The sequence below is a fragment of the Grammomys surdaster genome, unplaced genomic scaffold (genome assembly GCF_004785775.1).
Source record: "Grammomys surdaster isolate TR1022 unplaced genomic scaffold, NIH_TR_1.0 126398, whole genome shotgun sequence".
Lineage (NCBI taxonomy): Eukaryota > Metazoa > Chordata > Mammalia > Rodentia > Muridae > Grammomys > Grammomys surdaster.
Genome location: NW_021621192.1, coordinates 1,909,161 through 1,922,131, shown reverse-complemented (window position 1 = coordinate 1,922,131; position 12,971 = coordinate 1,909,161). Strand labels below are relative to the sequence as shown.

Below are 12,971 nucleotides of genomic sequence, written 5' to 3'. Positions count from 1 at the left end.
TGAGAGCCGCGCGCAGCCCGCAGGGTCCCCGAGGCCGGGCCGCGCCCGCCGCCACCGGCCGGGCCGCGCTGCCCAGCGCCGGCTGCTGTCCCCTCCCTCCTGGCCGCAACTCCTCCTCCAGGCCTCGGCTGCTCCTTCTGCTGCTCCTACTGCTCCAGGACGCTGGAGCCCAGCAAGGTGAGTAGTGGCCAGCGCCGGTCGGCCTCCCGAGGCTCTTGGCTGTAGAAGGAACCTGCGGACGAACCCAGAGATGCAGAGGCACACACTGGCGAGACGGATGTGTCGGGGAGAGGGGGGATGCCGCCTGGTGTCCCAAGTTTGTGTCGCTTTACTTTTCCAAAGCAATGCCATTCATTTCTTTGAAAGAGGGACGTGAGACCCTGCCATGGGGCCTCTTTGCTATCTGTCTCCTTCGGGACTGATGGACGGAGTAGGAAGCAAATTAAAAAGCATCTTGAGCTTATCAAAGACAGGCAGTGATTCCCATTCTTAGGGATGGTGCCCAGGTTCTAAAGCGAATGAAGCTAATTGCAGTGCTCTTTCTTGGGTTTGCAGTTCGTTCTTCAGAGCACCTGCACATTACCGAGGACGGTGGTTTGTAGATTGACTTGATCAAACACAGAAGTGGCCCAGAGGAGTCCACTACCAAAAGGGCAAACTTCTCAGAAAGTGACAAAACTTTTTTCCTTCTACAGTCCCATTCCAGAAGCGAGCAAAACTGTTGGTTGATAAATCATCACAATGGAAAGAGAATACAGGACTGAACTTTTCAGTGTTGCTTCTTCGGGCAGCGTACTACATTTTGTTTGGCATTAGTTTTTCCATGGCTTCTCTTGTTACTAATTGCTAGGGAGAGTTTCTTAAAATACATTTTTCATGTATAAATTCAGCTTCCCGCTGAGTGCACGTTTTTGTCAGTAAGGAGTATCTTCAAGGTCATGGGATTGTCTTTGAGAAGGTGCCTCAGTCCATCGAAATCTCTAAGGGAAATACGTAAACTGTACTCTTTAATAGTCACATTTAAACTGAGTAACCTAAGGTGTAGATGTGTTGCAGGCAGATTTCAGTCAGCGCTTACTATATTGGAGTGGGGAAGCCTCTCAAGTTTTGGCGTCTATGCGTGTGTTTTTCTTCCTCATGGTGGGGAGACAGACTTATATGGCTACAGAAGCTTAGTGTGTGGGAGGCCCGGGACTAAGTGGTGTGTGTAAATCAGTGCATTTAACACACAGCTCGGTGAGATAGTTATCCCATTTCCAACAAAGGGAAACCGAGGCGCAGTGAATGCAGCGTATTTTAATGTAGAAAGGAATATTATTTAAGCAGTACACTCCTGCGTCTGAACATTTTTAGATGGCTTACATCTAGAAATTTAAAACAAATCTTTAAGTAATAAGAATCAGCTATGTAGGACACCATTGTCTTTTGGAGTATTCATTCCCAGATTAATGTAACATGCAACATTATCTTATTTTTAATGATTTTGAATTATTTTAGTCAGCATTGTAACAGTATATTTGTCTCCCACTGCCAAAAGATATCAAAACAAATAGAAATAATATTAGAGATCTTAAAAAGACATGATTTTTATTTCTTCAAAATTGTGTGGTTTTGTTTGTTTAATACCTTTGTATCAATTTTCTGTCTTGTTTAAATGGGAATGCATATCTCTTTCATAGATTAAGAAAATGAACCAGTAGCACACAGCTTTATAAAGGGAAAGCATAATGTATTTATCAGTTATTAAACACAAGTTCCTAAGTTAGTAAATTAAGGGCTAGTTTGTGAGCATCTGAAAATTCAGAAATTGTATGAGAGGTGAATTCCCTAATTTTTGAAAATCTCTCACTCTGAGGGCCCTATTGCTGCTTGCGGTGAAATTTCTTTGAAGCCAGTCTTAACTAGGATAGCACATTCCTTCTGGGTCAGCTGACATTCCCTCACACAAGATGGGAAACTCTTACACACCTACAGACTCTTTAATATGAAAATGCCCACATGTTCCAAGGTAGAATTTATACTCTCCTAAGCCTTGGGAAGAAGATTGCAAGGAATGATAAAATCTTATCAGCTGTCTTTGAGTGGTAGAACTGTGGCTTGTTCCTTTCTACTTTTCCAAATGTCTGCTATTAGTATGTAGTTATAATAAAAAGTAAATTCAAGAAAATAGCTTTGCTGAGTCAGTCTTGCCCCAACCAACCCAGGTAAAAATGTATTTCGTGTCTATGCCAGTGTGTAAGTGCATTTTTATCCTCCTGACAGTGTTTGAAAATGATGCTATCTGTTGCCTTTGTTCTACTTAAAGCTGCACGTAGCTCTTTCTCAGCAGATTTCCTGCTGAAAGTGATTTTTCTTTCTACTTGGCTTAGACTAAAACTCATGACGTTTTTAAAAACTTAATCCTTCACAATGATGTATCATATCTAACTAGTATTCTTTAAATTCATAAGTAGATTTGGTTTATTTACATCTATTTATAATACAGCAGGCATTTTAGATGTAGCTTATATACATGAATTCTAAAATTCATGGTGAGTTCACCTTCAAGTCTTTATATTAAGTTTCAAATCTTTATATTAAGTTCCTTTTCAAAACCTTTTAAGAATACACATCTTTTTAACCAAACTGAAATGACTGGAGCTTAGTTTGATCGCATAAATTTTCATAATAAGCAATTAATACTCTACTGTGAAAGAATTTCTATCTCTAGTTTACATTATGCCTAGGAATTTGGGTCACCTCATCTCAGTAACCCAGCTTCCTCATTTATATTACAGAAGATTTGTCTACCTTGGGGGGGGGGTAGAATGTGACTTGAACATGATATAATATCAAGAAATTAATTTTTAAAATCCATTAAGAGTGATTTGTTTACAGCTATTCATATGACGTGCTGTCAAGGGTATTGATTTTGAAATTTAATAACCTATGAAACAGGTCAGGCTGATTCTTTGACAATCTTTTCAGTTAGATAGTGATATTTGTAGTTTATGCATGAAAAAGTTTTATTCTGGTAAGCAATACATTGGCTTGTGTGACACTAAGGAAGTTCAGTGTCTACAGATTGTAAGAAATGATGAACTTCCTTTTAAGCAAAGAAACATTTATAATTACCAATATTACGTAGATTTAGAATTTTCTGTCTTTTCTTGATTTGACAAACGTTCAACACTGGCAAGCTTGCAATCATAGCTCTTGACTGAAGAAGTCAGTATAAATGTAAGACCTGAAATGGTGGCCCTGGATTAAATACATAAAAGTAGACAGGGGCTATTTGGAAGGGTGTGGAAGGCTGGCCACATATGAGGAGGGATAGATAGTCCCACTGCCCAAATGTGACTGCTGAGACAGGAAGTGAGGCAGGCTAGCAGCTTTTCTTGTGGGGTTCCTGCTTTGGTTTTGGACAACTTGCTCACAACTTTACAGCCACTATACTTCTTATATATATCTTAGAAAATATTTTACGGAAGATAATGTTAATGTAAAGCAAAACTCTCAGATGATAATTATCCACAGTTGTCTCTTTATCAGTTTTTCATTCTCCCTTCTATATTCACATAGTTTCATGATTTTTTTTAAATATTTATTTATTTATTTTATTGATGAGTACACTGTAGCTGTCTTCAGACACACCAGAAGAGGGCATCCAATCTCATTACGGATGGTTGTGAGCCACCATGTGGTTGCTGGGATTTGAACTCAGGACCTCTGGAAGTGTAGTCAGTGCTCTTAACCGCTGAGCCATCTCTCCAGCCCGTTTCATGATTTTTTAACACAGGCAAAAATATTTATAAAATACTGCGAATTATGAAATGTAAAATTTTGTCACAAGGAATTCACTTTTTAGGAAGCTATCACATCACTTAGATTTGCTTTTTCAGTATTTTCTTTTACATTTTATTAAATTTGTCATTCAGGGGAAAATTTTTAAGAAAGTATTTCACTTCAAAATGTTAGCTTAATAATGTATATCATGATAATCTTCCAGGTCATTACTTAGACTAAATCAGCATGTTTCAAGAGCATGGGAAAGTATTCAGATAAACTGGTTTTAGTGAAAGCCAGTATAATGGTGACAATTGTGACTTTTAAAAGTTACCGAACTTCGCTTGCTAAATCAGCCCACAGTCTGAAGACAGTGTTTGAAAAATAGTGGTCCAGAATTCTCTGCACGGCTTTTGTTAAGTAAAGTACCTTTACTTTTGGGTTAAATTGTATTGTTTGGGACGTGGGAGGAGTTAGTACTCTGTTGTATTTTCATCAAGAACCGTGAGAGTGAGGATAGCTATCATGCACTCTCAGGAGAATGTTCATGTTTTGGAGGAGATAAAACATCACATTGTCTTTAGACACTCCACGAACAAGTTGAGCAAGTAATTATGTTCCACTGGAGTGGCGGGTACAGTGGTACGGATTAAAGGAGACATTTTACAATGCCTGGGGAAGCAGAAGCTTTGCTGATGAGTAGTTTTAGGTGGCTGGGCTTTGCAGGATTGGCAGATGTTTGAGAAGTGGGGATCGTAGACTCAACAGAAGGGAGTCAAAAGCCTACCCTCTTACACTGTAGCAAGCTTTGGCCAGTGCCCCTGCCATCACTCTTCGAGTGCTGTACCCTTTGCTTCTGCCTAGTCAGTTGACAGGTACCAGTTGACGGGTTACTGTGAGTCAGCCCTGATCCAATAGAGTAGAATATTGTTCTTCATAGTGACTTCCCTAGCATCTGTCATCAGCTCCTGTATCATTTACAGGATGCTGTCCAAAGGTTCCCCCCCCCCACACACACACACACACTTGCCACTGGTTCTTCCCTTGGTCTTTGTCCTCACCCCATACTAGCACCTGTCGATACTTTATAGTTGGGGAATAAGACTGGGCTACTTTGTATTTCACTAAGCAATTTCAGGACGTTTCATTTTGGTGTCTGTACTGATATCTTTATATAGCAGTATCCTGTATTCATACCTCCACCCTTACTTTTCTTCTCTTAGTAATCATACTTGAAAATTGCCAAGCATTGTTCTTAGGAGAGTTGTGTAAGCATCTTCACCCACTCACATCCAGGTTGGATTTTCCATGCTGGATTGAGTATCATGTATTTTACCGTGCTGTCTGCTATGCTGAATGTTTGTAGTAACCCCATTTCTGCTGCAGATCTGTTGTCTCAGCACACTATTTAGTGTCAGTCCTTCATGCTTTTGCCATTTGGCTCAGTGTCACACGTAGCCAGGAGTCTAAGATTTGGGTACTTATCTCATTCCCCTGGGAATGGAGCCCTCTCTTGAACTTTACTGGGCCTGGGAGTCTGTCAGTCTTCCCCAGGCCTCTAAGAGTACTAGTTCTTTGCTATAGTGTCTCAGCTTTGGGAGTTCTCTTAAACTGAAACTCTGACTATAGACATAGCTAATTTAATGAAAGCTCCTCTTGGATTGGCTGCTTTCAAGAACGGTGACAATCCAACACTGTTGCTGTGGTCAAGAGGCGCTTGCAGACAGGAACCAAGTGTGGCAGTTCCTGGGGAGGTCCAGCCAGCAACTGACCAATGCAGAGGCGGATGCTTGGAGCCAACCATCAGGCTGAACTCAGGGAACCTGATGGGGGAGCTGGCAGAAGGACTGGAGGAGTTGAGGGGGATTGCAACCCCATTGGAAGAACAACATAGGCTGGCCTGACCACCCAGTTCTCCCAGAGACTAGACCACCAAACAAGAAGTGTACTGAAAGGGATCTTTGGCTCCAGAAACATATGTAGCAGAGGATGGCCTTGCCTGGCAGCAACTAGAGGGGAGGCCCTTGGTCCCGGGGAGGTTTGATGCCCCAGAGTAGGGGGATGCTGGAACGGTGGGGCGGGAGAGGGCGGGTGGGTGGGTGGGTGGGTGGGGGAGCATTCTCATGCAGACAAAAGGGAGGGCAGATGTGGGATGGGGGTGGTGGTGGAGGGGTAACCAGGAAGTGGAATATCATTTGAGATGTAAACGAATGGAATGATTAATAAAAACTTAAAAAAAAAGGAAAAGGAAAAAAATAAAGTTAAAAAAGAAAGAATGGTAACAGCCAAAATCATCAGCAAAAAGGTGAATGAACTCCTGTGTCCTCTCTTTCAGATTCTGACGTAAAGTTTGGTTCTGATAAATGCCACAACCTTTTTTCTTCCTGCAACTCACAGGGAAAAGTAGATCAGGAATTCTAGTCATGTTTGACCAACTGTGTCAAAATTTACCAGCCGCACAGATTTAAACCTGTCTCTTGGGTCACTTAGTAAGTGAATTAGTATATGAAATTAACCCAACTCTTTATAACTTAGCAATTCCATTCCCTACTTCTGATGCCCACCTCATTTACTGTTCATAGAAGTTCTGTCTGGCTCAATGAACAGCGTCAAATTCTGCAAGTAGAAGACTTAGGTATCAAGGTAAAATTGGATAATTAGCCTATTAGTGGCCACAGTCACCTAAGCCTTAGTTCTGCTCTTCACTCCTGCTGTGACTGTAACTTTATGTGTCTCAGCTGACCTTGAACTTCATCCTCTACAGTCATTTTGGATTATGGTTTATCTTGTCCTTTCTTGCTTGCCTGTATCCTAGGAGCTTGCTGTCTGGCTGTGGAGGGATGGCAAGGGTGGAGGGTGTGTTTTAGTCAGGACTCTTGGGGTCCTAGAAACTGAAATCCAGGTCTGTTGAATGTAGAGGAGAACTTACTGGATTTTAGAATGTAGCTGTACCTTGCTAAGTCAAGGGAAAAGCATGAAGCTGCTCTTCAGAAAGCAAGGTTTCTGCTTCGCTTTCCTCTCTCAGGTTTCTCTGTGTGGAAGGGATCATGGCTGCTGGAAGTCCCCAGGATTTGAAGTGCTAACCTGGAGAAACTCTGGGATTTCCTTCTTGGGCAAAACACAGAAATTAGAGGGAAGAGTGAGTAGGCAGAGGGTGAGTCAATGCCCACCCTGGACCAGGCAGCTGACCAGGGGGCATGAAGTCATATACAACTGTCCATCAGTGCCCACCCATGGGCCAGGCAGCTAACCAGGGGCATGAGGTCACATAAAACTGTCCAGAACTTCCAGACAATCTACAGGAGGCTAAGGCACTGGATAGATAAGGGAATCTGCTCAGTGTGGGGAAATCATAGAGTTTTTAGTGTGCTAATTTTACAGAGGTTTGTAGGTAGCATGGTGTTCATCAGTTTGTGAGGCAAGATCTTGCTATGTAGTCCCAGCTGGCCTGCTGCAAACTATTTAGCTCAGGCCAGCTTTGGACTCTATTTAGGTCTCTGCCTCAGCCTTCTATGTGTGGTAACATGTGCCGCCACACAGCTAAGTTTGATTGAATCCACACAATTGCCTTGGGAGCTGCAAGGTAGAAATCTCTTAAGAACAGAGACCATCTGGGCCTCTGAAGTTGCTATAAATTTCTAAAGTAGTAAGGCATTGTTCTTCCTGTTAATTGACTAGATTCTGGCCAAAGTATAAATGGGTCATCACAAAAAGAAGACAAAAGCCATTCAGATGTATTTTCAGTAGTGTTGTGCTGTTGTGAGAATAGTCCCCACAAATGTGTACTAAGAGTGTGAGTGTGAATTCAGCCCTTGCTACTAGGTGTGGTCACACAGTACCTAAGTGGATTCTTACTGTCTTCATTTTACAAAGAGCAAAACCGTATCGTAGCTAGAGTAGCTATCCTCAAGGTCACAGTGAGTCCTTGAAAATGGACAGATGAGCTTGCTATAGAATTCTCAGTAGTTTAATCATGGGGTCCTGGGTAAAGTCTCTGTGTGTGTGTATTTACATTCCTTTTAAATTCAGATCTGTAGATTATTGCATGGCTCAGATAACCTATGGGGGCTTATGCCTGGAAAAGACTAATTCGTCCTCTCCTTTAATTACCTGCAGCTATTCATATAGAGTTGGGCCCATGAGCTGTCCCTGTCTACATTGGTATGTCAGGTCAACTGGTGTTATCATTGTTCAAGTCTAGTTTAAGTAACCATATTTTGGAGATTTAATGAGTGTGATTTCACTAAACACATACACAAATGAACAACACTGAGTGGACTCTGGAGGCTCTATTTGTCTATGCACATGTGATGCATGTATACACACACAATCTGTAACAGATAACTAAAGAAGAGTGATGCATGTGTACACACACACACAATCTGTAACTGATAACTGAAGAGTGATGCATGTGTACACACACACACAATCTGTAACCGATACCTAAAGAAGAGTGATGCATGTGTACACACACACAATCTGTAACTGATAACAACTAAAGAAGAGGTTATGGGGGCCTGGAGAGATGGCTCAGTGGATAAGAGCACTCACTGCTCTTCTAAAGGTCCTGAGTTCAATTCCCAGCACCCAGATGGTAGCTCACAACTGTCTGATACCATCTTCTGGTATGCAGATGTACTTGTAGAAAAGTACTGCTATGTTTATAAATACATAAATAAATGTTTAAAACTTGAATAAAAAAGAAGAGGGCACAGAGGCGTTGGAGAAGAAGGGAGAGGAGGATGTAAATACAGTACTCATATGAAATTCTCACACGTAAATAATAAAGATCACATAGAGGGATGAGTTCAGGACAAGAGAGAATGATGGAATTGTTTAGTTTTCTAAAAGTTTCCCTTGACACTGCATCCATAATCTGCCTTATATTTAGTATTAAGAAAATAAGTAAGAGAAAGGGGCCACCAGGCAATAAAAAAGGAAGCACAGAGCCAATGTGAAAAGCCTGCACATGTAGTGTGTCCACCTGTGGCATTCTGGAAGAGGCAGCACTAGGGACATTAAAGGAACAGTGTTTGCCGGAGAGAGTGTGAAGATTGGCAGCAGGGGAGGGGGTGCTGGGGAACAGAGAAATCTGCGGCTTGGCCATGAGCATCCGTCCAGTCATGTATTTGCTTAACCCGTAGAGTGAACAGGACTGAGAAGGGCTGTAAACTGAGCTCTGATGGATGATGCGTCTGTTGAGATTAGTCAGTTCTGACCAGCCCTTTGTGATGAGCCTACATGCTAAAGCTGCTCTAGGAAAGAAGTCTATTTAAAAATGTCACTTTGGGGCTGGTGAGATGGCTCAGTGGTTAAGAGCACTGACTGCTCTTCCAGAGGTCATGAGTTCAAATCCCAGCAACCACATGGTGGCTCACAACCATCTGTAATGATATCTGATGCCCTCTTGTGGGGTGTCTGAAGACAGCTACAGTGTACTTATATATAATAAATAAATAAAAAAAAATTTTAAAAAAAAAATGTCACTTTGTTACATGGAAGATTGATCATGTGAGAACGCCAAGCTAAAGGAAAGTACTCCACCAGCTTTAATATCAGAAGTCACTTTTAGAGCACCGCACATTACCAGGGACAAAGACCAGTAAGTGAAATTAAGTTATAGTTAAGTTATATGGCTAAGGAAACCTGGGAATTTCAGGGCTGGTCTAATAGTTCTAGTCTGAAAATTCACAGTGTGAGTAAAAACTTGACTGTAGCCAAATGAAACTGGGGAAATCGCTAACAGTTGTACCTTTTCTTTATGAACTTTTCTCCTGCTCAGTAAGTGCTGCGTGTTTTTCTTCCCATCCCATGGGTATGTTCTGAGGTATGACAAAAGCAAGGCTTAGAGGCAGTGCAGTCAGAATCACCATTCACCATACAACCAAAGTCTGTGAAAACTCTGGACAAGTATCTGTGGAATGAAAGCTCCATTACTCTCCGTTTGGGGCATATTTCTGTAGGTTTGCTGCATCTGCATTTGCTGTGGTAAAAGAATACAGAGGGCTCCTATCACTAAAATTCAGTAACTGTATTATTTATTAGTAACCGTATCACTAATGTGCAAGGGTGGCTGAACCATCAGGGCACACACTTGTCTAAAAACCATACTTGGTTTGGAGTTTGGATAGAACAGCCTGAAATAAGCTGTATTCCTAGCTGGATTATTTCACAGACATTTGAATATGTTCAGTGTTTTCCTTGGGGAAACTCTTAAAAAATAAAAGAAAATCGTTCAGTTATTTTCCTGGAACCGTATCAGAATTTGTTATCTGGCTTAACACATCTGACCTTGCACTCTTCAGAGGAAGTGAATGCATGTTCTCTAAGTAATCCCAGGGTACGTCTGCAGTGCCGGAACAGTCAGATCAAATTCCAGTGTTCTTCCCCTGACAGAAATACATTTAAGATGAAAAGTGCACAATGACAGCATCCACCCTTTCTAGTCAGTAGTGGAGACCATCGAGGATGGAGAAGGAAGTTGGTGGTGATGGTGGAGATTGCCAAAATTGCAGTGTTGTAGAGTGTGGAAGGGTTTGGTGAGTGGCGTCTGGTTGTCTTTCTGTGGTAGCTATACTTTGTCAATTCTGTCATGTAAACAAACATGAGTAATAGTGGGTAGTGTGTCCTAGGCACAGAACATCATTGTTATCAGAATACATTAGTCCCACAATTTGGGGACAGTACACCATTAAAAATAAGGGTTCACTTGCTTCAGATACTGAGAAGTAGGAGATAGGAGTCTACATTCCTTAGCTGTACCCTTAGTGAGTTGAGCCACACTGTCCTTTGGCCAGATAAGCCCAGCCCAGAACTAAGACACTGAGGTTCTGTGGCCTTGGTCCTAAGTCATACTCTTGAATCTCAGTCTACTCACATTCCAGGCCAGTCACTCTCTGTCCATCCTGAGCTGTTTGAGTGGCATTCCAGCCTCTGCCTCAGTTGTCAGTTAGAGATGACTGAAACTTGCTGTGCTGCCTGGGGCGGAGAGGCACCAGGAACCCCTGCTGTCAGCAAGTTAGATGGCCTCTTGATAATTTTCTAGGCTTTGGTTCTACTTTAAAATATTTTTACATATTTCAGATGTTTTCATAGATTCATTTTAGTTTTAAGACTCATACAAATAATCAGGAAATTCATTGATTCTTTTGAAGTGAAAGCAAGGACATGATTTTTTTTTTTCCTGACTTGAATTTAACACTGGGCCTTTTAGTGGTGAAAAGTGTTTTCCACCCCGCAGGTGTGGACCATTTAATAGTGATTCTCAGCCTTCCTAATCCCAGGACCCGTTAATATGTAGTTTCTCCTGTTGTAGCAATTCCTCCAGCCATAAAATTATTTTTGTTGCTATTTCATAACTGCAATGTTGCTACTGTTCTGAATCATAACACAAATATCTGGTATTTCCGATGGTCCTAGGTGACCCTGTGAAAGGGTCACTCAATTCTGAGGGGGTTAAGACCTACAGGATGAGGAACCACTGCTTTAGTAGGTCAAAGCTGGTGTAGCAGGTCAGGAGTCTGCATGACAGCATGTGGAGACACACAGTATTAAATGTATTTCTTCATTTAAAGCAACAGGAAAATATGCAGCTGCTGGCCTAGTAGGTATGGGTGTTCTGCCTAATCACCGCTTCGAGATAGGCTGTTCTGAACACATAGGTGATGGCAAATTCTATCTAGTTGGGTTAAATTTATCACTCCTTGAAATGTAAAACACTTGAGAATGTTCACTGCAGCAGACTGGAGACATCCTTTTAACTGGGGTTTCTGGTGCACATCATCTGCTTGGAGAGGAGGGAGTGCTGAACTCCAACACATATTTTACAGCATTCTTGGCACACCACTGTAGACTTGTTGGCTATGCCCTCCCTCCCCCGACACAAGATTTTGAAAAAAAGACAGCTCTGTTTTAATTGCTTTCATCATCACTGCGTGTGCAAAAGTCCTATTTCCATCAATTATTATGTATTTTGTTAACTTTAAACCATTTTTAATGGTGGAAAGGACAAGAAACAATTTCTGTATTTTATTGAAAGTTAAACAGGCTTATAAAGACATCTAAAAAATTACTCTGAACACTCTGCTTGTACTCTTTGGTGACATTGATTTTAAAGTAACAGTCTCAAGTTGACTGATAGTCTGCAGAGGAATCTGTGAACTGAGGTGGTCACAGTCACATGTGATTTGTCAGCAGGTGATTCTCAGCTTTTAGAATTCCATTACACTTCCAATCACAGCTCTCAATTCTGCATATCAAAAATAGCATAATCTGAAATATGTAATTATCTATCAAAGGATTGTTTTTAAATATTGAAACACTTCCAGGAATCACAAGCTAGTTTCAAATGTTAGATACTGTTTTAGGATAGTTGTTTTTGCCTCTAAGGGACAATGTTAATGATTATTCAAAAGTTACTTATATTTTAGATGTTTATTTTCACACTGAAGGTTTTTGTGGCCTTATGATTTTAGATACGGTTATTTCGGGGGGGAGGAGAATTTTATGGTAGCTTTGGAAGGAAATTGTATTTTTTTTATTATATAAGAGCCTGTTGTACTGTAAAAATCAGTGGGTGTATTTCACACCCATGTTTACATTTACAAATGCTCCATATTTTTTTATATTAATCCACTATGCCTAGTTTTCATGCGTGAATGAAATCGGGGTCGGAAATAAAGTGTAGTGTTGACTGAAAGCTAAACTTTGTATGAGACATGTTTGTTCAGGAAGCAGAATTTATAGTATCCAACTCAAAAGTGGACTAGTGTGTAGTACTAATGTGGCTCGTTAGAGAGTAAAACTCCAGCAGAAGCCACTGCTGCTTCACTACCGTCAAAGGCTTGATAGTTGCTGCTTTGTGGAAATGAAAGTGCTCTTTGGTAAGTTGAAGTTACTCTATTGCTTTCAGTTACTGTGCGCTTGCTTACCACCTCCCGCTTGCCTCATACTACTCAGCTGTTGTAATGTTTAATCTGTTCTAGTGAATGAAATCCGTAGTACATGTTAGTTAATAACATGGTGGGGATTCTGTTACCACCATCCATGTCCACAGTGGTTAGGTTCAAACCCACAAGTGTCCGTTTTAACGTTTTCTTTAAGTTCTATACTATCCCAAACGATGATAATGAATAGCTCCTTTAAAGCAGAAAACCCCATTATTTTAAGTGGATGCATTTATCATCCTATTAAAAAGAGACTCACTG

General features: G+C 41.2%; 1 protein-coding gene across 1 annotated transcript in view; it reads left to right on the top strand.

Annotated features, from left to right (window-relative positions):
- The window catches only part of Dcbld2 (discoidin, CUB and LCCL domain containing 2), a 61,332-nt gene that overhangs the window by 846 nt on the left and 47,515 nt on the right, over window positions 1-12,971 (top strand). The window contains exon 3 of the mRNA XM_028760298.1: window positions 5-177. Coding sequence (XP_028616131.1) covers window positions 5-177 — 173 coding nt within the window. The remainder of the gene's footprint in view (window positions 1-4; window positions 178-12,971) is intronic.